The sequence below is a fragment of the Thunnus maccoyii genome, chromosome 12, assembly GCF_910596095.1.
Source record: "Thunnus maccoyii chromosome 12, fThuMac1.1, whole genome shotgun sequence".
Lineage (NCBI taxonomy): Eukaryota > Metazoa > Chordata > Actinopteri > Scombriformes > Scombridae > Thunnus > Thunnus maccoyii.
The window spans coordinates 33032499-33059147 of record NC_056544.1 but is presented as its reverse complement, the minus strand read 5'-3'; the positions used below and the strand labels follow the sequence as shown (position 1 = coordinate 33059147).

Genomic DNA, 26649 nt, shown 5'->3' with positions numbered 1-26649 from the left:
TTGGTGTTGGAGAGAAACAGAAGTCGACTCAATCAAACCTGATCAATAATAAAACAAACATTTATTTGGCACTTTATAAGAATATGTTTTCACTGATGGCGCCCCCTAGTGTTACATTATTTTCTGCTTACGTATCTGGAGTCCTTCTTTCTAGTAATATAAAACTATTAACAGCACATTGGAACAACATGTAACACGTGTTTGCAGAGAAGGACGATCACATGACTTCAGCTGGACTTTAATGTTGTTGGTTTCAGTTCTGAGACGTCAGACCGACGGAGGAAAAAAGTCATCTTTAGCATTTTTTAAACGACACTCTGCATTTCATGGTTTGGCCTAAAAAAACATACGAGAATGTAAAAAGTCCTGCAGTTCTATAAAAAGAGCAGAGAAGAAGAAATGTGTCACTTCTGGTTGAGCCAGCTGAAGGAGAAGACGTGTTTGGGTCCGTCTTTGTCCTCCGAGTCGGTCTGTGGATCAGACTGAACCTGCAGAAGAAGCAGATTCTCAGTCACATGATGCAAGTTGCTGATGCTTCACTATTAATAATCTAATGATGTCATATATAATAATATATCAGTCAGAGGGACCAAACCACTACTTTTACTGCAATACTTTAACTACATCAAGCTCATAATACTTATGTACTTTTACTGCAATACTTTAACTACATCAAGCTCATAATACTTATGTACTTTTACTGCAATACTTTAACTACATCAAGCTCATAATACTTATGTACTTTTACTGCAATACTTTAACTACATCAAGCTCATAATACTTATGTACTTTTACTGCAATACTTTAACTACATCAAGCTCATAATACTTATGTACTTTTACTGTAGTAGGATTCTTCATGCAGGACTTTTAAAGTATTTTTACATTGCTGTATTAGTACTTTTACTGCAGTAAAGGATCTGAGTACTTTTTCAACTGCTGGTCGCAGGTGCCAGTTTTCCAAACAGCTCCTGAATGCAGCGTGAGACGTCATACCTGAGGGGTGGAGCTGGCGGTCGGGAGGGGCAGAGGGGGGGGGGCTTGGTTGGCTGAGGGGGTGGGGCTTTTCGTCTGTGTGGGCGGGGCCTCTGCAGGTCTCTGAGGGGGAGGAGTCTGAGGCGGGACAGACAGAGGACGCTGCTGATTGGCTGAGAGTCCTTCAGCTCCTCCTGCTGTCATCCCTCTGACCTCATCGTTGTTGTCATCATCATCATCGTCGTCGTCGTCGTCATCAACTGAGGGTCAAATAACATGAAGGAAAGAGTAAGGAGTTAGCATGCTAATACTCTAGCATGTTGTTCTTTCCATTTAGTACAAAGCTAAAATGTTAGCATACACTATGCAAAATGGTAGTGGCTCCATGCTCCATGCAAGTAGGTCCATGTAGAAATGGGATCCACATAACACTATTTGTTAGCATGCTAACAGATCAGCATACACTAAGCTGAATGCTACTTACTCTGTGTTAGCATGCTACTAAAACTTGAACATACACTGTGGTCAAAAATAGTAGTTTAACACTAACATGTTAACAAGAATTATATTGAATAATACTAATTTCATGCTAAGACAATAGCATGCTAACATGTTAGCATACTCATTTACAGTGGTTAAACACTATAATACTTCAGTATACTGTAGTTAGCCTCCATGCTAACACTTTCGCACACAAGTATCTTCGTCAGCATAAAACGACCTTAATACATTAAACATAGAGCATGGTAACATGTTAGCGTATGTGTGACTCAGGTGTCTCGTCTCTGATTGGACGGTCAACTGAAGACTTCCTGTGTTTCTTACGTTTGATGAAGTCGACACTGGCCAACGCTCTCCTCTGGCGCTCAAAGTTAGCTGTGAAGTGTTCCATATTCTCGTAGCCGGGCTGAACTTTTTCCAGCCGAGATGTGTCGGTTCCCTCCGCCAGCCTGGAGGACAGGAGGACATGAAGACATGAAGACACGACAAGAAAACAAAATGTCTGACAGATAAAAAAAACTCCAGAGATTAAAGATCAGAAACTCACTTCTGCAGCAGCGGTTTGGCCGTCTGTGGGAACAAGAGACGAAATGTTACGTGTTTGTAGATATGAATGTAAAATAAGAATTCAAATTTCAAAGAAGTCGGAAATACAGCTGAGAAACATCCTGAAAGCTCTGAAACAAACAAACAAACAAACAAACAAACAAACAAACAAACAGATGTCTGCTGTGATGAAACCTGAATGTGATCATTACTTTAACTGATGATCAGCAGCTCAGAGAGATATCATGACGGACTAGCGTTGGCATGTTACCTGCTGGCTAGCATGTTACCCATCAGCTCAGCTGCTACAGTAAAGCGCCAACAGCTGCTTATTTCATGAGGATAAGCGCTTTGGGTCTAATTGATTATTGATGATTTTCCTGGAGATGGTGTTATAGCAACAAGTATACAGTTTATGTATTGATATATTATTAGATAAGAACATAGAATTAGTGTAATTCAATGACTGTAGCTGCATGCTTACACTATAGCATACACTATAGTTAGTGATGGTAGTACATTAGCATGTTGAATGATAGCTGCCTCTATCCTAACACTTACAACTACACTACATTTAATGCTTGTAGCTCTGTGCTATCATATTAGCATGCTAATACTGTAGCATACACTATATTTAGTGATGGTAGCACATTAGCATGTTGAATATAAGCCGCCTCGATGTTAACACACATATTAGCATGCTAACACTGACTGATGTGAAGTGTTTTCATGCTAACATAATAGCATGCTAACAATTAGCACACACTGTGCTGAATGACTGTGGCTCACAGCCTGTTGTCATGGTGACATATCTGTGACATGGCTCTCGGCCAATCCTATGACAGCTGTTCCTTGTCGCGGTGCGTTCAGGTTCACCTGTAGGAACACGGCCATCTCGGACTCGTCCATGGTCTGGATGGCGGTCTCCAGCAGCTTGGCGGCGTCCTCCAGGTGCTGGCTGTACTTGCGGCTCAGACCTCGGATGTAGTCCAGCTTCTCCTGCTGCTCAGCGTTGATCTGCAGCGTCAGCTCACCTTTCCTCTCCTCCAGGAGCGCGAACAGGTGGTCAAACCTCTCGCACACCTTTGACTTCTGTCTGCGACCGTTCTCCTGAAAACACAGAGAAGCACATTTACTCTGTACGTCACATAAACCACCAGACACCAGAACAGATTCTTCCTCCTCGCTGTTACCCTGATGAACAGTTCATTCAGGCACTGTGCAGTAACCCTGTAACACTGTAATACCCACCTATAAATTACACATATTTATTTCAGTTTAAAGTATACACATCATTCATTCCTGTATATTTGAGCAGCTCGTATATGCTGTACATTACAACCTACTGTCTGCATATAAAGTAACTTATCACTTTTTTACCCGTTCAGCATTTATTTCAGCACTCTTTGCACCTTTGAACCATTTATATCCAGTTTACAGGAACAGTTTTCACTTGTATAATCTGGAGACAGTGTATGTTGTTGTCCACCTGTTGTATGAATCTACATACATCTACATAATAGTGATATGTTTATGTTTCATTATCTTTGTCCAGCTTGTTGTCTTTGTGTATTTTTCTGAACATTGTGGTGTGTAAGTAAACTGTCCAATCCACCATATGTAAGAGTCTGAGGTACTTGTACTTTAATGAGTATTTCCATTCATGCTATTTTATATTTTTACTCCACTACATTATCTGACTGCTGAAATTACTTTAGAAAATAATATTTATACATGATGAGTTTATAAAAATATGAATTAATGGTTGTAGATCGCTGTTGTTGTGTTTTTAAAACATCCTCTTCTCCTTCATGTAAAACTCCAGAATCTGTGAATTTTGTTGATTTAAAGTTTTCCTGCTGGACACCAGATGTTTCCTCCTTCACTGTAAAGTTCATTCTCAGTGTTTGTTCACTGGAGGCTTCAAGCTTCCACATCACACGTGTGTCAGCTGCATACTGGACCATGACTGTCTCCAAACTACTTGTGATGTCATAAGTCCTGCTGCAGGTACGTGATCATGACAGCAGCTGTGAGTATGAATGTGTTGGAAATCACATAATAACATACGATTCATACTAAGTATGATGTCAAATTGAGAATGTTGTGCGCTCCAACTGCATAGTATGTGGATTTTGTGTATGTGAGAAATGCTTGGATGTATACTAGATTAGCAAGAATTTCTGAGTATGTGGCGTGAGCTTACCATAGCCTGTAGAAAATAATGGACCGTGTTTGTGGACTCCTGTTTTGAAGCCTCGGGTTTGGCATTTTGACCTTTGCCATTGTGATATTTTGTAGCCAGAAGTGACCATATTTGGACAAGAGGGTGGAGCTAACCCTAGCGCTAGCTGCTATCTTGGTTAGCACGGTGCATTTACAGTCTGTGGTTAACTGTCATAATGATGATGCAAAGTTTTTCAGCGTAAATTAGGCTTAAAACAATTAAAACAAAATGTGCTGTACGTACTGGAGAAACTGAACTGCTGACTCCTTAGAGGGTCTTTAGTGCAAACAAACGCTGAACAAGACTTTTTTAGGACCAAAATGTTACGATGAACTTTTATGAGTTGAAACACTGAAATAGCAACGGCTACGGCTATAAGCTGTGAATCTGGGGTCACACCATGGTTACGTTACCTAACCAACATTGTGCCATAGTAGCGACTTGTTAATCACGTTATAGCCCCGCCCTAAAGCATACGCTGCTTTATCGTCTATTTTACTCTTAATGGGACCATAATTTACAAAATGAGACCATAAACTCATCAGGAAAGTGTTTACTGAGGTAATAAATCAAGTGAGAAGTAGGGTCATTTTCTCATAGACTTCCATACAATCAGACTTCTTCTTGAGCCAGTGGAGTCGCCCCCTGCTGGCCGTTAGAGAGAATGCAGGTTTCAGTCACTTCCACACTGGCTTCACTTTTCAGACCTGGAATGTGATCAGATGACTGTCTTGCTTGAGTATATTTCTCTTTCAACGGGGCTGAACAGTCTGCTGGTGGTGGCTTACTTAATGGTTAATTTAGTAGGCAGTACGTTAGTGTGCGATTTTGAACACAGCCTATGAATGTGATGCTTCTTCTTCTTTTGTGGGTGAATAAACTCACATCAACGGCTCTGCAGGTTTCCTCCAGCTGACTGATGATGGCCTGAATCCTCTCATTGTTCCCGACCAGCATGGAGATGCAGTCCGTCAACTCCGTCTGTCCAATCAGAACGCAGGATCAGTCTGAGATGAATTTCATAAGTTACACAGATTCACTCAAAATAAAGACCTGACCAAAGAACCACGTTTCCATGTTAAAAATCAGTGTCACCTACTGACCAGTGTTTCCATAGTGATGAGCGGCACCAAATGACCAAAAAGAGGAAAACACGGCTGATGTTTGGTGGTTTGTTAGCAAGTTGTGGAGTTTTTAAAGAGTTATGAGGCTCAAGTTGTAGATTTATGTACATATTTACAGATCTATGTACACATTTACAGATCTATGTGTGCATTTACAGATCCATGTACGCATTTACAGATCTATGTACTCGTGTATCTCAAATCTTTTTTCACTTGAAAATCTGAATACACATTTGGAGATTCTTTCACACATTTACACATCTGATTGTGCACACACGGTGGTGCAGTGTTTGGCACCGTCACCTCACAGTAAGAGGGTTCTGGGTTCAAACCCACCGGCCGACTGGGGCCTTTCTGTGTGGAGTCTGCATGTTCTCGCTGTGCCTAACTGGTGACTCTAAATTGCCAATAGGTGTGAATGTAAGTGTGAGTGTGAGTGGTTGTCTGTTCCTATGCTATACGTTAGCCCTGTGATTGACTGTCCAGGTGAACTCCACCTCTCGTCCAGTGTCAACTGAGATTAGCTCCAGCTCCCCCGCCACCCTCTAGAGGATTAGTGGTAAAGAAAATGGATGGATGGATTATGCACACACAGATTTACAGTAGATACAGTTACAGAACTGCATCTATCACACAGAGAGAGTGACCTGGTCTTACCTGTTATGTGTCTGACTGTTTGCACTGATTGGCTGCTTAACATTGTTATTATTAATTGCTTCCATTATACATAATTTGCATGTTGTTTGCCTCACTTTGTTTTTTTACGGAAGCCCAAAGGAGACTTAACTAAAATGATAATATTAACTTGAAAATGAAAATGTAATTCTGCAAGATGCATTATAATTTTCCACCTCTTTGTATTATTTTAGTAAAACTGAAAATGAAAATGCTTTTTAATTTCCACATACTTTTATGACAATATTAAAATGAAAACAGAAAAGCAGTTTGACATTTAGTTTTTAAAGTCATACCCAGCTGTACAGTGGACAATATTCAATCTTATGTTAAATCAAATTTGAAAATTAAAATGCAATATCAACAATGTAGCCTAATTTTCCATTTGTGCAAGCAATATTTAAGTCACAATTAAAATTAATATGCAATTTTCTAACAATTTGGAAATGAAAATGAAAACAGCATATGACATTTGATTTTCTTCCCCTGCTGCATTTACATTTACATGTCACCATCCTATGGAGCCATAAAAAAGAATAAGGATAAAAAAATAAATTTGGGAAGATAAAGAAATATAAAGAACATTAAAGAATAAGTAAGTAAATTTAAAAAATTGGAAATATAAAGGGGAATGACAAAATATGAAAAAATCATAAGCATTTTCATAGATTTACAACCTCTGCAGTCACATTTGGAAAGTCTAGAAGAGCCGCACGATTGAATCATTTTATCTCCATACAAGTTAGCCGGAAGGCTAAACCGGAAGTCGCTAGTGAGCATGCTCCATGTGCGCATTGGGCCCATAGAGCGCCACTGAGTGACTTTCATAGGAATGAATGGGGCCCCGCCTAATGACTGACGTCACGCTCAGGGTGGGAGGCTGTCAAGTAAAGTTTGTGTGAGAATGGCGAGATGGTTGCTTGAACTTCATGTCTTATATGTAAAAGTGAACTGAGAAGCGTTACACTGACCTACAGTTGGAGTGTTCCTCATAATACTGATGTACTTTTACTGCAGTAACGGATCTGAGTACACTGCTGCTTTGTTCACCTTCTGTTTGTTGAAGACACTGTCCAGCGGAGCGACCTCGCAGTCTTTGTGAGCTCCGAACACCTTACAGAGAGAACAGGTGGGAATGCTGTGGGTGACGCAGTAGATGTTGATCTTCTCGTCTTCATGCTCCTCACACATCGGCTCCACCTTCACCTCCGGAGGCGCTTTAGTGCTGAGAGACAGACAGGTGGATGTTTAACGTTCTGCATTAACTGAAACTGTGACAGTCTGAGTTATAACATCCGACTCTCTGGAGGGTATGGAAGACCAAAATGTCCAATATTAAATAAAAAAATATAATAACACAACATTAAAAATCATATGACAAAATAGAATAAAATATAGAAATAAAACAACAAATTGTAAAATAATCCAACATCTTGTTAAACTGGACTTTACTGTTTCACATTATCCACATTATTAAATTTAACTGGAATTCATTTTATTTATTATTATTTAATTGTTTTTTCTTGGCATTTTCACACTGAAAGTTTTATTTCATAATGTGAGTTTTTATCAATAAATTATACATTTGACTTTTGAAAAGGACACGTTGAAATAAAATAATATAATAAAAATGAATTCCAAAAAAACTATGACATAATAGTTCATACTGATCACTGATCATTTTATATTCAACATTAACTGAGTATTTATATACACATATGTTAGAGTATTAACAGGACCTAGAAGTTACAAAGAATAAAATAATGTTTTTTAATCTTTTATCCAGATTTTAAAAATGCTCCCTAAGAATAGAATAAAACAATGTTTTTGTCTTAAATAATAATGTCACAGTATCAGTTGTTTATAATCCACACTGAATTATGATCATTACATGTGAGCACTGACGGACTGAACAAACTGTCTGATTTTTATACTTTACATTCATAAATCTGTCTTATTCATGTGATTATTTAATATTGAACATTTTCTTCTCCCATACTGAGCAGAAACGTGACAGCTGACGTGTCCAGGGTCCCACAAACACCATTTAAAACATGTGTTTAGAGTTTGAGCTGCTTTACTGACCCACTAATAAAAATAGACTCGGTCTGTTACACCTGTTAAAGCTGTCGCCTGTCGTCATGAAGATCACTGTAAACATCCGGTTGAACCAGAGACCAGACATGGTTAGCTGAGCTTAGCATAAACACTGGAAGCAGGGGGAAACTAAGCTAACTGAAACTAGAGGCTAACTCTAAGCTAACTGGACCTAATTACTAACTCTAAACTAACTGAAACTAGAGGCTAACTCTAAGCTAACTAGTCCTAGAGACCAACTCTAAGCTAACTGAAACTAGAGGCTAACTCTAAGCTAACTGGACCTAATTACTAACTCTAAGCTAACTGAAACTAGAGGCTAACTCTAAGCTAACTAGTCCTAGAGACCAACTCTAAGCTAACTGAAACTAGAGGCTAACTCTAAGCTAACTAGTCCTAGAGACCAACTCTAAGCTAACTGAAACTAGAGGCTAACTCTAAGCTAATTGGAACTAGAAGCTAAATCTAAGCTAACTGGACCTAGAGGCTAAAGCTAGGCTAACTGGACCTAGAGGCTAAAGCTAGGCTAACTGGACCTAGAGGCTAAAGCTAGGCTAACTGGACCTAGAGGCTAACTAAGAGTGTTTCTGCTAAACCATGCAAACAGTTTAAAGCTGGAGTACAGGACTTTAGTTTCTCCAGTGAGAGTGCAGTGGGAGTAAAGGGGGCGCCTGGCTGTGATTGCCTGAGTACAAAGACGTTACCAGGATGAGGGGAGGACATTTTTCTTCATTTGATAACGTTAAACGTTAAGTTAGACTTTTCTGTCGGCTTCCTGATTCATTTTAAAAAAGATGAGAGAAAAAGAGAGAGAGCAGCTGTAGTCGAGTGAGCTAGAGAGTGAATGAAGAGAGGGAGCACTGGTGGAGCTGGTGAATCAGATCAATAAAACATTATTTTATGATTGTTTCACAGCGGTTACGTTCTAGAGTACAAACACGCCCGAACACCTCTGCTCAACCCTGCAGCAACACCTGATCTGGTCTGAAAACAGCCTGACAGGAACACAGAGAGGGCCGCTCAAACCAGGCCAACCGTCCCAAAAATGTATTTTTTGACGGTCCACTGGGGTTTGTCCCAGTATGCCTGATGGCCAGTGCATACTGGCTATAACCTACTGTTGCAGCTGTAAAACGGTGAATAAATTGTTTTGAGTGTCACACAACCCCCACAAGACGACTCGTTTCATTATCAGAGTTTGATCCATTCAGTCTGATAACATCTGGAAAGTCAAAGAGCTGCATGATGAACAGTCAGACGGTCAGTGAGGGAATGTGGTGCCTGACATGAGATTTCAACACTCTGTGAAGAACAGAGAGGTTTGCCTGCTGGTGATCAGCTTGTTTGGCTTGAATGTAACGGACATTCATTTATATGTCAAAGTTCCACACTGCAGGTTTAATTTAGCATGCAGCTAGCTGACAGCTACACACTTTGACATAGAGGTACAGTTAGCACTCTAAGCTAACATGTTACAGGACAATGATAACCTTTAATTAACCAGTTAACAGGACAATGATAACCTTTAATTAACCAGTTAACAGGACAATGATAACCTTTAATTAACCAGTTAACAGGACAATGATAACCTTTAATTAACCAGTTAACAGTAACTGCCGTAAATAAAGGATCATATTTTGAAAGGATTATAGTGTCACAGGGCTCTTAATTTGTTAGTCGTCTTCCTGTCAACTATGATGTCATTCTGTGACTGAAACATAAAACCAGTGAGAACATGTTGTTGTTGTTGTTGTTGTTGTTGTTGTTGTTTGTACAGGTGTGTTACCTGGTGGAGCCCTGTTTGTACATGTCGATGATGTTCTCCACCAGCAGGTTTCTCTGCAGTCCGTAGACGCCGTGGCGATCCAGAACCACCTCATGGCGGCAGGACGGGCAGCGGAAACGACCACCGGACGTCACTGTGGAGCCGCTCCTGGTCGTCAGGTAGGGGTTGGCCGCCTGCAGGGGGGAGGGGCATCAGACAGGTAGACGGCTTTAAAAAAATGATGAACCAATCACATGATGAAATATAAAATAAACTAGTGATCTATAATTAATAATCAGATTAGATAGTGTGTATATTAAATAAATAATGTTTTCATGTCATCATATTAATCTGATAAACGTTTTGACTAAAGTTCTAAAGAATCTTCAGATTAAAATTTTCATTCCTTGAGTTCTTTATTCATTCGTCCCTTTTAGTTTTTGATCAGGAGATTCATGTAAACGCATGTTTATGTTTGGTTGTTCATGTCTCCTGTGCAGAATATATGGAAGCTCAAAAAGGACAATATTAAATAAATAGTTATTAAATAAATAAATAGTTTTTCTTCAATGTCAGAGTCTTTAATGAATAATATATATACTTGAATATTTACAGTTTTTCCTGCAGCACATTTATCTGACAGCTGCAGTTATTTATTACTTCAGATTCCAAAACATCTTCTGAGTTTATTAAATAGGATTTTTTTTTTTTTAATTTTTACTTCTGAAAGATGAAACATTCAGTCTATCAGCTGTGCTGCAGCATCAGTAATAATAATAATAATAATAATAATAATAATAATAATATTACATATTTAATAGTATCTTAGAGGAGCCAGTCTGCATAATGAGTACTGTCATTTTTGATTATATGCTTTTGTTTTTAGGTGAAATCCTCAAAGTGCCTCAAATAGTTAAATGACAACTGCCAATGAAGACCATGTGATATGGCTGAAAGCACCAGAACAAGCGGGTAACTTTAATCGTTAAACCTGAGAATCATCTTAAAATGTCGTGTTTGACTTTTTATTTGTGTCTTTGTTTTGTTTTTTTATGATTTATTTTGTGTGCGAAACTAATAAATGATTATTGTCATTATTATCATAAACTGTGACTGTGTGATGGTGCGTTCAGGGACCGCTGAACAGCATCACACTGACCACTTCTGTTGTTTTTAAATCAACAGAAGTTTTGATAAGATTCATGTGAATTTATTGATATTTTTCAGCGACAGCGTTGATGTTACTGATCTGCAGATAATAAATCAATACAAACGTGCTTTGGTTAGAAATGTGTTATATCAGGATAAAACCCTTTGAGATGTTGGTCCCAAACAAACACTCACAAAACAAACAGTAAAAAACACAATAACACGAACACAACAATGACAAAACAAACAAACAACAAAGTAACAAAAACAGAACAGTTGCAACTTTAGACTAAACAAAAAATAATCAATCTATAAAGGAACAGTGATCATATTACTGAAAACAGGTCATTAGTTTGAAGTAATTAGTTGTGAAAGATATTTACAGGCTGAAACATAAAAGAAAACCATGAAGAGCATCTGATCACAGCGTCTTAGTGAATCATTTCACATAAAAGGAACAAAAAATAGTTTTAAACAATAAGAAAAGTTCAAGTTAATAAACTGGTATCAGTGAAACTGCCGTCTCATATCAAGAAGGATCCAGTGTGTCTGTTAGATAAACACTGAAGGGAACGAGATCAGTTTTAGTTTTCTATGAAACTCTTCAGAAGCAGATAAATAAACAGATTTACATCAGAAACTATCTGATCACACAAGAAATCAATAAGATAATCAATCAGAGCCTTTTGACACATTTCAGCCTGAGTTTCAACATGCAGCCCAAACACCCCTGTGTCAGAGTTCAGATGTCGGAGTGTCCTTGAACACAACAACAAGGAGACTTTTCAAACAGCCTTAAAACACGACGTCACTGCAGCTCGTTTAACTGGAACCAACAAACCTCCAGAATCCCCAAACCTTCAAGAAACCTTCCTGAAACCTTTCCCAAACCCTCCCCAAACCTTCCCTAAACCTTCCTGAAACCTTCCTGAGACTCTCAGCAGAAACAGAGTAAAGAAGCTGGTGTCTTTCAGGCGGGACGGACGCGGCGTCCTCACCTGGAGGACGTCCTCACCTGGAAGACGTCGTTGGCACACTTGCGGCAGAGGTTGTGCTGGCAGGGCAGGATGACCACCGGCTTGGTGAACACCTCCAGACAGATGGGACAGATGAGCTGCTTCTCCAGGCTCTCCATGGTGCTGAGTGACGGCGAGGACGCGGGGGAGACGCCGTCACCCGGACAGGATGGGGGGGCAGCGGGGGGAGGTGTGGGGGGGGGGTATTCCAGAGATGAAAGAAACAAATAAAATAAAGAAGAAGAAGAAGAAGAAGAAGAAGAGGTAGTGTTGGGGGCCTGAGGGCAGCAGAGTGAGAGCACTCAGGCTGTTTTTAGACAGACAGACGTCAGCCGTTGCCGTGCCGACATGTCCTTATATGTCAAAGGTCACGAGGAGACATGACAGAGCAGAGGAGAGGGGGTTGGGGGGGGGTTGGTGGGTTGGGGGGTGAGTAAGCAGGTCACAGTTTGTTAAAGGGACAGTCCACAGCATGAACATGAGCATGAACTGAATGCAGGAAAACATATTTTTATATATTTTGTTGTTTGTGACCATAAACTAGTTTCACTGCATATAAACAATAATGTACAAAAAACCTGCTGCCAGGAATCTGCAGATAAACTCAGACTGTAAGTGTCTGACCGTGTACAACATGTAGCTATAATGTGTTTAATGAGTATATGAGATAGCTGGTACTAATGATCAGTATCAGACCAGACGTCATGTGACTTCAGATCAATTTTCCTTCCTGTGAGAAGTTTGAGTTTCCCGAGAAAAGTCAAACTCAGACGCTCTGCAGATCCAGCAGCTTTAGGAACTCTTAACATGGTAAAACAGCCACTGTAGAGAGGCTCTAATGAAAGACGCCATCCAGGTGCATTATGGGAAATGTAGGATTCATCTCCACGTCCGCTGCTCACGTTTCATCACAGACACTGAATCACTGGAGGATTTAAAGTAGCCGAGGAGAAAATAAACCAAAGAGATTTCAACTTTTTAAAATTAATTTATGAATTTTAGATTAAATTATGGAAGCTCATTTCTGCCACGCAAGGACAAATATAGATAAACGATGAATAGAAAATAATGTTGTAATAATAAGTCAAAAGTGTGACTTTTTAATGAAAACCTACGAGACAGTAAAGCAAAACACTGATTTCTTATCTCATAATTTTGACATGTCATGAATATATTTTTTAATGTCTAATAAGGTGAAAGAAATTTATTTATAGTGTTTTAAATTGATTCATAAATTTAAAGTTTTTCCTTCAGAAGATCAAAAATATGGAAGCTAAATTCTGCAACACAAAGAAAAAATATAGATTAAATTACAAAATGTGGATAATAATTTTACATTATTATTATTATTATTATTATTATAAATGATAATAATAATGGTGATGAAATAGCAAGTAAAGCAAAATTATGATTTATTATTTTTATTTATTTTGTTTGTCTGTTTATATTGTCTGTAAGTATATACAATATAAGGATAATAATGACTTTTTATTATAAATTTAATTCCTATTATTGCAGAAATCTAAAAAAAAAGAAGTTCAAAATTCTAATTTATGAATAAAAACTTCCTTTGACATATTTTTGTGTACATTTATTTTAAAACAACATTAGATTTGTTGTACAGATAATCCAATCAGTGAAGAGAACAGCTGTGTTTGGATGAACGTCTCCTTATCAATGATTAATTAATGCTAATCTGAAAAAAAAAACAGGTGTGTGGAGTGACATCATCACATCACATGATCACAGGTGTCATCTGCTCATCTCAGGCTTTAGTTCACACTCTGCACGCGCTTCATACACAAATAAATATCAACAAGATGAAACAAACTTCAAACCAAAACATTATTTACATCGACAGAACAATCAGCTGATCCTGCTGGTTTAAGCTCCGCCTCTCCTTCATCGCTCTGCATCAACATCCAACAACCAATCAGAGCGTCACTGTAATCAGATATTTGAATTTAAAGGCTCTGGATGGATGCTGCACTGTAATTATAATTTCATCAAAGGAACAGTCTGATATCTGGTGAAATCTATGAAATCTACGGAGCTCCAAAGAATCTTCTGTACACAAGATACAGACATTTATCATTGTTTGTTTTTGTGGAGATATTAGTCTTGTTAACACCAGTTATTAAACCAGATATTAGTCTTGTTAACACCGGTTATTAAACCAGATATTAGTCTTGTTAACACCGGTTATTAAACCAGATATTAGTCTTGTTAACACCGGTTATTAAACCAGATATTAGTCTTGTTAACGTCAGTTATTAAACCAGATATTAGTCTTGTTAACACCAGTTATTAAACCAGATATTAGTCTTGTTAACACCGGTTATTAAACCAGATATTAGTCTTGTTAACACCGGTTATTAAACCAGATATTAGTCTTGTTAACACCGGTTATTAAACCAGATATTAGTCTTGTTAACGCCGGTTATTAAACCAGATATTAGTCTTGTTAACACCAGTTATTAAACCAGATATTAGTCTTGTTAACACCGGTTATTAAACCAGATATTAGTCTTGTTAACGTCAGTTATTAAACCAGATATTAGTCTTGTTAACGTCAGTTATTAAACCAGATATTAGTCTTGTTAACACCAGTTATTAAACCAGATATTAGTCTTGTTAACACCGGTTATTAAACCAGATATTAGTCTTGTTAACACCGGTTATTAAACCAGATATTAGTCTTGTTAACGTCAGTTATTAAACCAGATATTAGTCTTGTTAACGTCAGTTATTAAACCAGATATTAGTCTTGTTAACGTCAGTTATTAAACCAGATATTAGTCTTGTTAACGTCGGTTATTAAACCAGATATTAGTCTTGTTAACACCAGTTATTAAACCAGATATTAGTCTTGTTAACACCAGTTATTAAACCAGATATTAGTCTTGTTAACGTCGGTTATTAAACCAGATATTAGTCTTGTTAACACCGGTTATTAAACCAGATATTAGTCTTGTTAACACCAGTTATTAAACCAGATATTAGTCTTGTTAACACCGGTTATTAAACCAGATATTAGTCTTGTTAACACCGGTTATTAAACCAGATATTAGTCTTGTTAACATCAGTTATTAAACCAGATATTAGTCTTGTTAACACCAGTTATTAAACCAGATATTAGTCTTGTTAACATCAGTTATTAAACCAGATATTAGTCTTGTTAATGCCGGTTATTAAACCAGATATTAGTCTTGTTAACACCAGTTATTAAACCAGATATTAGTCTTGTTAACGCCGGTTATTAAACCAGATATTAGTCTTGTTAACACCAGTTATTAAACCAGATATTAGTCTTGTTAACGTCGGTTATTAAACCAGATATTAGTCTTGTTAACGCCGGTTATTAAACCAGATATTAGTCTTGTTAACGCCGGTTATTAAACCAGATATTAGTCTTGTTAACGCCGGTTATTAAACCAGATATTAGTCTTGTTAACACCGGTTATTAAACCAGATATTAGTCTTGTTAACATCAGTTATTAAACCAGATATTAGTCTTGTTAACACCGGTTATTAAACCAGATATTAGTCTTGTTAACATCAGTTATTAAACCAGATATTAGTCTTGTTAACGCCGGTTATTAAACCAGATATTAGTCTTGTTAACGCCAGTTATTAAACCAGATATTAGTCTTGTTAACACCTGTTATTAAACCATAATAAGATACTATATTTTTTCTGTCCATCTTCTCATCAGACTCTGGAGAAAACAAAGAACAGGAATTCACTAAATTTCAAACTGTTTCAAGAAGAATTGACTCAAATTCAGTTTTGAAATGAAACTTTAATATTATTTATATTCATAACACTTTTAAAACAGTCATAGTGATTCTGGTGCAGAGCTGTTTGTTGGTGTCAGGTTCAGGACTCAGCTGATAGATGTTGTATCTGGGTTGAATGACTGATGGACAATTGAAGCAGTGATGCGTTTCCTGTCAGCTTCATGTGTAGGTGTCTCCGTATCTGCGGTTGCCGTCGGTGATCAGCTGAGTTTTCTCGCTGGCGTTGGTCGGCTGGTGAACGATCGGAGCTTCAACGTCTGCGGGACAACAAGCAGAAATACATTTCTGAGGACAAAGTCCACCATCGATCTTCAGACGTAAATGATTTTACTCTTTTCAGTTATGTCTTGTGTAGATATTTACAGGCCTTGTCCTGTTTCAGTGATCACTTGATTGACTTGGGGGGGGGGGTGAGGTAAATCCACACAAATCTTTTGGTGAACTTTGACCTCCAAATTGACCAATAGCAAGCCATCCTGTCAGAGCGACCTTGGAGGGGACAGAGAGCCCAGGAGAGTCCAAAGTGGAGGAAGTTATCGTAGCTTATTAGCTGTGTTGCTAAGATCCCATTTTATTTATTAACTAGTCACTCCCTCCAGGAAATTGTGATTTCTCGATCGCAATAATTACACAAATTCAACAAATCAAAATCAAGAAATATTTATGAGAGCTGCAGTTTAGTTAAATTACAGCAACTTTTCTGCATGAAACGTCCAAACCAGCAGCTGCTTGTGGTTTGGACCAATCGCGGCGTTTGGTGTGGTGGTAACTGATGTCATTCAGGTGGAAGATGGACAAATCTCACCTGCCAACAAACACGATGCCATAGACGAGCAAAACAAAACAGAAGCTTTTTATCCAATGAACTGATTACATATGACTCTTCATTGGTAGTAGTTTTTAAAAAATTATTATTTTCCTTTCTCCTAATTCACGCAATTTCACCGCAAAAAGACACATAAAACATTGCAAACTGTATCACAATTTTTGAGAGAAGCTGCTGCAAAATCAAACATTTTGGCCTCAATAATCACAAAGAAACTCTGTGAAATCCTGGAGACACACCAGCAATACAATAATGAGTTTGCAACAAACTGGGTCCCGTCAGCTAATTAGTTTTCTAAATGACAGTTTTTCTCTTCTTTAGTGACTCTTTATGGAATGAAATGATGAACAATCCTGAGAACAAACTGTCGGGCGATACTTTCACCAGTCGGAACATTTCAACAATCTATAAATGGACGATCTGATATTTTGTGTATCTTACAACAGATATACGTTACTTAACAACATTTCCTCAGTATGTTTATAGAAGGCGTAACCATGGAGACCTTACGTTTTCTTCATGATGTTGCAAAGTAGTTGTATACAAACCTAATTTCTGGGCTGTTGTGAGTCTGAGAGGAAGTTGTGTGAGTTTGAGGTGACGAGTCGAAGAGAAACTGTGTTTGTATGTTTTCAGTTACGTCCTGCTGACGGACAGCCGGAGGAACGACAGACTGTCAAAATGAAAGCTTCCTTCTCACCATCATCGGGGTCATTGCGTATCTCTTCTTCCAGGTCGTCGGGGGAGACGTAGTCTGGCTCCGCCCCCTCGCCGGTGGGCGACGGCTTGAGTTTCCCACAGCAGCAGTTACAGCAGCAGCAGAGACAGCAGCAGCAGTAACATCCAGTCAGGATCCCACAGACCGCAAACAGACCCTGAGACACAAAGACAGACACCACATCACTTCCTGTCACCTGACGACAGAGGCACAGGTTCACAGGCAGTGTAAGCCCCGCCCACCTTGGCCCACCATGTGGACAGCATGAAATATGTGTTGACGTTGTCCTCTCCGAACTGCTGGGCGACGTAGAGTCCCAACGAGCCGTACGAGTCGTAGATGTTCCTCTTGGTGAGGTCGGACAGAACGGCGTGAGCACTGTTCAGCTCCTTAAACTTCTCCGCCGCCTCCGGGTTGTCCGGGTTCTTGTCAGGATGGTAGCGCAACGCCAGCTTCCTGACAACACACACGTTCTCTGTTAGTATAATCAGATGTGCAGGTCAGTGGGCGGGGCTCCGGTCGTCTTACCTGTAGGATTTCTTGATGTTGTCATGGCTGCAGCCTTTCTCTAGACCCAGCACCTGATACAGAGACTCTCCAGAGGTGGACAAAGTTCGCTGCCTCCCTTCAGACATCCTGCCAGCATTACCTGCCGCAGGTGGACAAACGTCAAAGGGACAAATGTCAGAGGGACAAACATCAGACGGACAAACATCAGACGGACAAACTCTGAGGGACAAACGTCAGAGAGACAAACATCAGACGGACAAACATCAGACGGACAAACTCTGAGGGACAAACATCAGAGAGACAAACATCAGAGAGACAAACGTCAGAGGGACAAACTTCAGAGGGACAAACGTCAGAGGGACAAACTTCAGAGGGACAAACGTCAGAGAGACAAACATCAGAGAGACAAACGTCAGAGGGACAAACTTCAGAGGGACAAACGTCAGAGAGACAAACGTCAGAGAGACAAACTCAGAGAGACAAACGTCAGAGGGACAAACATCAGAGGGACAAACTTCAGAGGGACAAACATCAGAGGGACAAACATCAGAGGGACAAACATCAGAGAGACAAACATCAGAGGGACAAACATCAGAGAGACAAACGTCAGAGAGACAAACGTCAGAGAGACAAACGTCAGAGGGACAAACATCAGAGGGACAAACATCAGAGAGACAAACGTCAGAGAGACAAACTCAGAGAGACAAACATCAGAGGGACAAACATCAGAGGGACAAACTCAGAGAGACAAACTTCAGAGGGACAAACGTCAGAGAGACAAACGTCAGAGAGACAAACGTCAGAGAGACAAACTCAGAGAGACAAACGTCAGAGGGACAAACATCAGAGGGACAAACATCAGAGGGACAAACGTCAGAGAGACAAACTCAGAGAGACAAACGTCAGAGGGACAAACATCAGAGGGACAAACTTCAGAGGGACAAACTCAGAGGGACAAATGTCAGAGAGACAAACTCAGAGAGACAAACATCAGAGAGACAAACGTCAGAGAGACAAACGTCAGAGAGACAAACTCAGAGAGACAAACGTCAGAGGGACAAACATCAGAGGGACAAACATCAGAGGGACAAACGTCAGAGAGACAAACTCAGAGAGACAAACGTCAGAGGGACAAACATCAGAGGGACAAACTTCAGAGGGACAAACTCAGAGGGACAAATGTCAGAGAGACAAACTCAGAGAGACAAACTCAGAGGGACAAATGTCAGAGGGACAAACGTCAGAGGGACAAACTTCAGAGGGACAAACTTCAGAGGGACAAACTCAGAGGGACAAATGTCAGAGAGACAAACTCAGAGAGACAAACGTCAGAGGGACAAATGTCAGAGAGACAAACTCAGAGAGACAAACTCAGAGGGACAAATGTCAGAGGGACAAACTCAGAGAGACAAACGTCAGAGGGACAAACTCAGAGGGACAAATGTCAGAGAGACAAACTTCAGAGGGACAAACTTCAGAGGGACAAACTCAGAGGGACAAATGTCAGAGAGACAAACTCAGAGGGACAAACTCAGAGGGACAAATGTCAGAGGGACAAACTCAGAGAGACAAACGTCAGAGGGACAAATGTCAGAGAGACAAACGTCAGAGGGACAAACTCAGAGAGACAAACGTCAGAGAGACAAACTCAGAGAGACAAACGTCAGAGGGACAAATGTCAGAGAGACAAACTCAGAGAGACAAACTCAGAGGGACAAATGTCAGAGGGACAAACTCAGAGAGACAAACGTCAGAGGGACAAATGTCAGAGAGACAAACGTCAGAGGGACAAACTCAGAGAGACAAACGTCAGAGAGACAAACTCAGAGAGACAAACGTCAGAGAGACAAACTCAGAGAGACAAACGTCAGAGAGACAAACGTCAGAGGGACAAACGTCAGAGAGACAAACGTCAGAGAGACAAACTCAGAGAGACAAACGTCAGAGGGACAAACTCAGAGGGACAAACGTCAGAGAGACAAACTCTGAGGGACAAATGTCAGAGGGACAAACGTCAGAGAGACAAACTCAGAGGGACAAACGTCAGAGAGACAAACTCTGAGGGACAAACGTCAGAGAGACAAACGTCAGAGGGACAAACTCAGAGGGACAAACGTCAGAGAGACAAACTCAGAGGGACAAACGTCAGAGGGACAAACTTCAGAGGGACAAACTTCAGAGGGACAAACGTCAGAGAGACAAACTCTGAGGGACAAACGTCAGAGAGACAAACATCAGAGGGACAAACTTCAGAGAGACAAACATCAGAGGGACAAACGTCAACACAGACAAACCCTTCACTGTAAAAACAAATGACTTTAATATTCAGCAGCTGGACGTCATTAAAATACTGTAAAATAACTGAAAATAAACATTATAAAATACAGTTATTTTCCATAATCAAAATACAGTTTATAGCTTTAATTTACATGAAATCTTGTGTATTTTTTGGCTTTTTAGTGCTAAATGAGGGTATTTCCACCTATAAAACAATTACAATTCCTATAAAACTGTACTGACACTATTATAATACAAATAATACAAATAATACAAATAATCAGGCTTCAAATCGGCGAAAAAATTGAGTTTAATTACATAATTTTATGTTAAATCTTCTATATGAATCCATATTTAATGTAATAAACTGATATACCAATAAAACATTTGAATTACCTTTTTAAAAAAAAAATCATGATACTGTTGTAAAACATGTAAATTAGTTCATAATTGCATCAATCCACTTAATTTAAGATCACATTAAGTTATGTTATGTTCATGTTATTTTACATTACAAATGTAAATTCATGGTTTATTTTTTCAGTTATATTGACCTTTTCATATATTTTTGAAATACAGGAAAATTCTGTAAAAATACAGATTTTTTTACAGAAACACGTTCTGTAATTTTATAATAATAAAGTCTAACATGGATCATCAGATGATTTATTGTGTAGCATGAGTTATGTCTGAGCTGTGACCTCCCAGAAAAATACATCAATATAGAAATATAACGAAGTAACAGAAGAAGAAAGTTACACACAAACTCCTCACATATACAAGTATGAAGAGCAAAATCTACCTAAAGTATCAAAGTAAATGTTCTTATAATGGAGAACAGCACCTGCCAATGTTACATATACTAATAATAATAATAATAATAATAAATGATTAAGACAGAGCAGCGCTATAAGAAATAAAACAGGCAATAAAAACAAGTATGTACACACATGGATACATATCCATATACATATATATATCATGCTACATCACACAAACAAACACACAAAACAATAACAGTCTGTTTTAAACTCAGAGTTTGGGACTCTGTCAGTAAAAGGTCACTAAACTTGACCATTAATATTTAATAAACATTTCATATGTTTGATCAGTAAAATCTAAATGTGCAGTTTACACAATAACTCCGTCTGTCAGATAAACTACAGTTCAGTTTGTTTCCACCATCTTTGATCCAATGATGCAGCAGACATGTTGAATATTTCCATCTGATGGAATGATGTTTTAAATATTTCATTCAGCGGATACAATTTTCTCTTAAGTTTATATTTTTAGATAAATTGTGAGTGAAATCCTTTAAAAACCTCCAGGAACACAAAATAGCTTCTCTTAGATCCTAAAGAGTAAACACTTTGGAGATACATGGTTTTCATTTGACAGAGGTGAGATACAGGACACCTGTGATGACATCACACAGGTTGGACAGATATTTTTCTACTTATAAAGAAGCTTAAAGGTAAATGTCAGACTGTGATACCTGTGTGTAGAAGCCTGAGAGCGTCCCGGCCTGACGATGCGTCTACCTGTTCAGGTGCTTGTCTCTGAGCGTCTACCTGTTCAGGTGCTTGTCTCTGAGCGTCTACCTGTTCAGGTGCTTGTCTCTGAGCGTCTACCTGTTCAGGTGCTTGTGGTCGGACTGGGACAGCGACAGCCTCCATCAAACATTCAGCAGCTGCTCGGCTCAGGTGACCACGAGCCGCCACACCTGCTCAGGTTTCACTGAGATGCTGCAATGGACGCATTGTGAAAGGGAGGGGAGATCGCCATGACAACCAGGTGAGTCAGGGAGGAGCTCAGAGCTGTCAATCACAGACACAGACAGACAGATTCCTGAAAACAAACTGGATTCATGAGGAAATGAAACAAACATCATCACAAAGAACCCAGTGTTCACTTTAATCTGCATGTTTTTATTCATCACAACATTATTTCATACTGTAAATTTACTGTATTATTTGACAGATTTTTTTTTCTACATTAAGTGTAAATGCCATAAAAACACAGTAAATTATTTTTATTAAAAATATTCACCATAAAATAAAGGCTGTAATCTGTAAATTAATATAATGGAATATTATGGTTTTTTTAACAGGATTTTTCAATTACTTAATGGTCCTGAATGTTACGTTACATTGAATTCTATGTAAAAACACAAATAATACACATCCTATTACTGAATGTAAAATTAAGGCAACTTTCTGTTTTTTTACTTTAAATTTAATGTAAAAAAAAAGTTTAAAAAAAGTAAAAAAAGTTTTAAAAAAACACTTACCGTCAAATAACGGTAAAAAAAACCTTTCGTTATTCTACAAAGAATTTTTTTAAAAATACAGATATTTACTGTCGTTATTATCTGCATTTTTACAGTCCAACTGTTGTAAAATGTAAACAAAAAAAATATAAAATATTGCTAGAATGCTAAATAAATGTATAAATGTGCACAAAAAATGAAAAACACTGCAGAAATACCTTAAAATTACCTAATTTAAATAACGGCTTACAAAAACATAATTTCAATAATCATTACTTCGTATAAACATTATTTGAAAGTAATTACAAGCAACTGTCTACAGACTTTTCCAATTAATGTATGAGATTTACTGTATATAAATAGTATTTGACAGTAATTACAAGCAACTATCCAACATATCCATCTTCACTCTTCTTCAGAGGGATATTTCTTATATATTGTGTGAACACTGCCATCATTCTTCAGAACCTGCCACTTATAGGGTGCTTGAGACTAAAGAGAGTTATTGTATTTAGGTCTTGATGAACAACATATTGGTGTTGGGACTACATATCAAATCAAATGGTGATAAAAATGTATGTTTGTTGTATGTTCCATCCTAACGCTGAGGAAAGACTAAGGCTGAAACACTTTTTTGCTGCTGTGCATCATTAAAAAAGTGATTTACACTGATTTGTGACGACTTCATTTGTTTTTTTTGTGAGATGCTGCCATGACAGTGTTTTTTGTTATCATACATATTAACATGTGTAACACATTTCATTTCAAATTCTGAAGGTAGCTATAATAAAGGCTGTAAATCCACCTTAAAAATATTGGAAGCTGTCTCCAAATACATTATGTTAGACCACAACTTGAAATTGCATATGTAGCATCCATGTGTTTTTCCTTGTGAAGGTGTCATTTGTACATCTGGTTTTTCTTCTCTAAACATTAAGACCCAAAGTGGGTCACAGTCAGTCCTACTGCTCCCTCTAATCATTAGGTCACTCCAACATTTCTACAGGTCAAAGGGAACAAAGAGCAAAAAGCAGAGATAATATAAGGTGAGTAAAGAGGGACCTCAGTATGAGTAAAGCTTTACAATGGCTTCAGTAATAGGTGAGAGATGTGTGAAGGACTGGGATTTGATGTTAGGACTCAACAGTTCAAGCGAGGCTTGAGCTTTGATAATATGGATGAAGGGATGTAAGACCTTAAAATAGTTGAAAAAACATATAAATGTAAACAGATTTGAGGACTCGTGACTTGGTTGACTAACACTGATAAGACTGGACTTGACTTTGACTTGAGGCAGATGACTCGAAAAGACTTGACAGTTTTTATTTAGCTGAACCGCCTGTTTGCATTATTGTAGACGTTGAGCATGAACAGTTAACGTTTTGAGATATGAAAGGGTGTCTTCTAGTGAAGTGTGTACAACCCAGGCTTTAAAGACAGTGTCTAGCAAGACATAGAAAACAATGCAAGACAGGATTGAGCTGAAAGCTTGTTGAAAGCGTTTTCTCATACCTGCGCTGATTTTCTCTCAAGCTTAATATTATCAGACTGTTTCTGATTCAGACCAGACAGCTTATGAATTGACAGCTTTTCATGACAGAGCTTCACTGTTCTGTTCACAGTCCCTCACTAGTTCAAAGTCAATGTAACTCAACCACAGCAGAATGATCTCTTTCTCTTTAATCAACTGTGTGACAAATGCAATCCTTCAAGATCAGACAAACAAGATGGTATTTTTCCTTGATGATGCTTGATGTTTGAATGATTTCAGTGTTCTATAAATTAATGGATGTATTAGTCTACACAATCCACAGCAGAAAACACTAATCATCAGATAGAATACTATGTTTCGTTGTGCAAGCGCCAAATGCAGGTAGATTTTCTATTTGGTGAGTAAATACCAAAGTAGTCATGTGTTGCAGACAGACACTCAGGCTGTAGTATAACTAGCAGTTTCTTTTATCTGCACACTTCACAACCACAACAAAGCAGTATGTGTAATTTACAGTCCATCAGCATGTTTTTGCAGCTGTTAAAACCCACTAGCTTTATGCTAACTACTGCAACTGGAGGAAGTTCCTCTTCTTCTACTACTTCTGCTTCAAAACTCTCACCTTACTCAAAGGCACAACCTGGTGGCAGAACAGCAGAAGTCATACAACATATCCACACACATTAATACTGCATAAAATACAACATTATGAACCCTCGATCCTGGAAAACATGTTAGATCAGATTATTTATTTTTGTTCAAATAGTTAATTAATGTGAAGTTAATTTATAAAGTTAATCAACCTGAATGATGTTCTTTAGTTTTATGTTGACATTCAAAATTGTAGTTGATTTAACCCCCCCCCCCCCCCCCCCCCCCCCAAAAAGAAAAACCCAACAACAACAAAAAACAAGGTATGAACTGAACTATAAATAGTTGTCTTTATGAATCCTAACCATAGCCATCGCTAGTTGTAGAGACTAACTAACATGTGCAGTTCTCTCATGACATGGCTCGCCATTGTACCCTTTTCTCTCGTGTTTTAAGTGCTTCTTTCATGGTGACTGACTTGTGACTTAATTAACTTTTCTTGACGTTTAGCAGTGACTTGACTCAGCTTACTTGAGTCTAAGTCACAGTGATTTAAGACTTGCTTGAGCCTTTAAGGTTCAGACTTGAGACTTGCTTGTGACTTGCACATGTGTAACTTACTCCCACTTCTGATATTTGTGAACATGAACTACTTTCTCCCAAAGACACAAACCAGAGATGTAAGACTCAAATTTGTGATGCCATAAAGTCTGGAGCTGCTTCATATACAATGAATGTGAAACTAATTCTGTAGTAAACTTTCATATCTGAAACATAAAATGTACCTGTATACCAGGCTCTGGCAGTGTCTACAGAATTACTTTGTAAAACAAGCAGTAAAAGGTAATTTTATGATATATTCTGGTTATTAAACATCTTGAAATCTCATACATCTCAAATGGGGATCTGTATTGAACGGATTGCACAATATTGTAAAATGTCAGTAGAAAAATGTATTTATTTATTCAGTGTCAGAGTTGATATAAAGGTACTTTTACATTGACCTTCTGGTTTTTGTACATTCAGAACTCCATATATGAATGTGAAATGTCTGTAGATATATCGGGGAGCTGCTTGTAATTACTGTTAAATAATGTTTATATAAAGTAATGATTATTAAAATTATGTTTTTATTAACTATTATAACATGATCTTATTTTTTTGTACAGTATAAAACCAACATTTACCAGGGATCTACTGTAAATAAACTGGATAATTACATAAAATAAAAGCTTAAAGCTCTCAAGATACAGTTAATGGGTGTTAAAGGAGGGTAATTTAAATGTAATTTTACACAATTTTTCTGTGTTTTTCATCCAGAAATCTGTACTTTGATGAGGAGTTCTTGTGGATGGATTGGATAATCCTATGAATTTAACAAAGATTACTGTATGAAAACAAGAGTCTTCATTTAAATTAGGTAATTCTAAGATATTTCTGCAATCATTTAAATTTTTTTGTGCAGGTTAATACATTTGTTTAACATTCTAGTGATGTTTTATAATGATATTTTCTTTTTATTTTATAATGGTTGGACTGTAAAAATGCAGACAATGTCCAAAGTAAATACATATTTTTAAAATAAATCTCTTATTTGACAGAAGTGTTTGGCAACTTTTGCTGCCAGACTTTTTACCGTTTTTTTACGATGTTTTTTACAGTGTAGTTTAAAAGCCGCTTTGGATGAATGCAGTAAAAACACTGATTAACTGGTTGTAGAAGTCGAAGTGAAGCTATTTATATTTATATATATATATTTACTGCAGACTGAACTGACTGTAATGACTGAACGGATGTTTTAAGTCTTATTAGACGAGTTATGAATGTTTGTTGCTAATATATTAAAATGTATCACTGAGTTTCCCGCTGAATTACCTCCAGACAGTGATGCCTGTTATCACAGATCATCAAGGTTTCTGCTTTACTTTAGTTGCTTTTGGCCTTTTGTCATCGACAACCACGTCACAACGTCACCAAAGATGGCGGCGTCTGACTGGTGAAAAAGTGAAACACATTTTAGTTTTCCAGCAAATCCAAGTGAAGTTCAGGTTCAACCAACCACACTCATAATGTTCAGTTCATCTCTGCTTTA

The 26649-nt window shown here is 38.1% G+C and overlaps 2 protein-coding genes and 1 long non-coding RNA gene across 5 annotated transcripts; 1 reads left to right on the top strand and 2 right to left on the bottom strand.

Annotated features, from left to right (window-relative positions):
• Window positions 1–42: 42 nt before the first annotated feature.
• Window positions 43–12263, bottom strand: trim55a (tripartite motif containing 55a). Of its 2 annotated transcripts, XM_042427665.1 has the most exons (9): window positions 12074–12263; window positions 9931–10103; window positions 7098–7272; window positions 5134–5229; window positions 2898–3131; window positions 2023–2045; window positions 1800–1924; window positions 996–1234; window positions 43–488 (listed from the first exon to the last, which is right to left on the bottom strand). In XM_042427665.1, exons 1-9 carry the CDS (start codon window positions 12191–12193, stop codon window positions 405–407), a joined length of 1269 nt encoding a protein of 422 aa, XP_042283599.1. In that variant the 5' UTR covers window positions 12194–12263; the 3' UTR covers window positions 43–404. The 2 variants fall into 2 exon arrangements, with proteins under 2 accessions (XP_042283599.1, XP_042283600.1); XM_042427666.1 differs by lacking the exons at window positions 9931–10103; window positions 12074–12263 and adding an exon at window positions 8165–8277.
• Window positions 7094–21892, top strand: LOC121908019. Of its 2 annotated transcripts, none has more exons than XR_006099158.1 (5): window positions 7094–7176; window positions 9978–10088; window positions 10796–10881; window positions 21755–21814; window positions 21845–21892. It is a non-coding gene; the product is annotated as an uncharacterized LOC121908019 (long non-coding RNA). The 2 variants fall into 2 exon arrangements; XR_006099159.1 differs by having other exon boundaries at window positions 7117–7176; window positions 9975–10088.
• On the bottom strand, window positions 14027–26649 carry LOC121908017 (dnaJ homolog subfamily C member 5-like). Its single transcript, XM_042427667.1, has 6 exons — window positions 26433–26649; window positions 21701–22022; window positions 17947–18067; window positions 17661–17874; window positions 17401–17575; window positions 14027–16131 (listed from the first exon to the last, which is right to left on the bottom strand). Exons 2-6 carry the CDS (start codon window positions 21879–21881, stop codon window positions 16034–16036), a joined length of 789 nt encoding a protein of 262 aa, XP_042283601.1. The 5' UTR covers window positions 21882–22022; window positions 26433–26649; the 3' UTR covers window positions 14027–16033.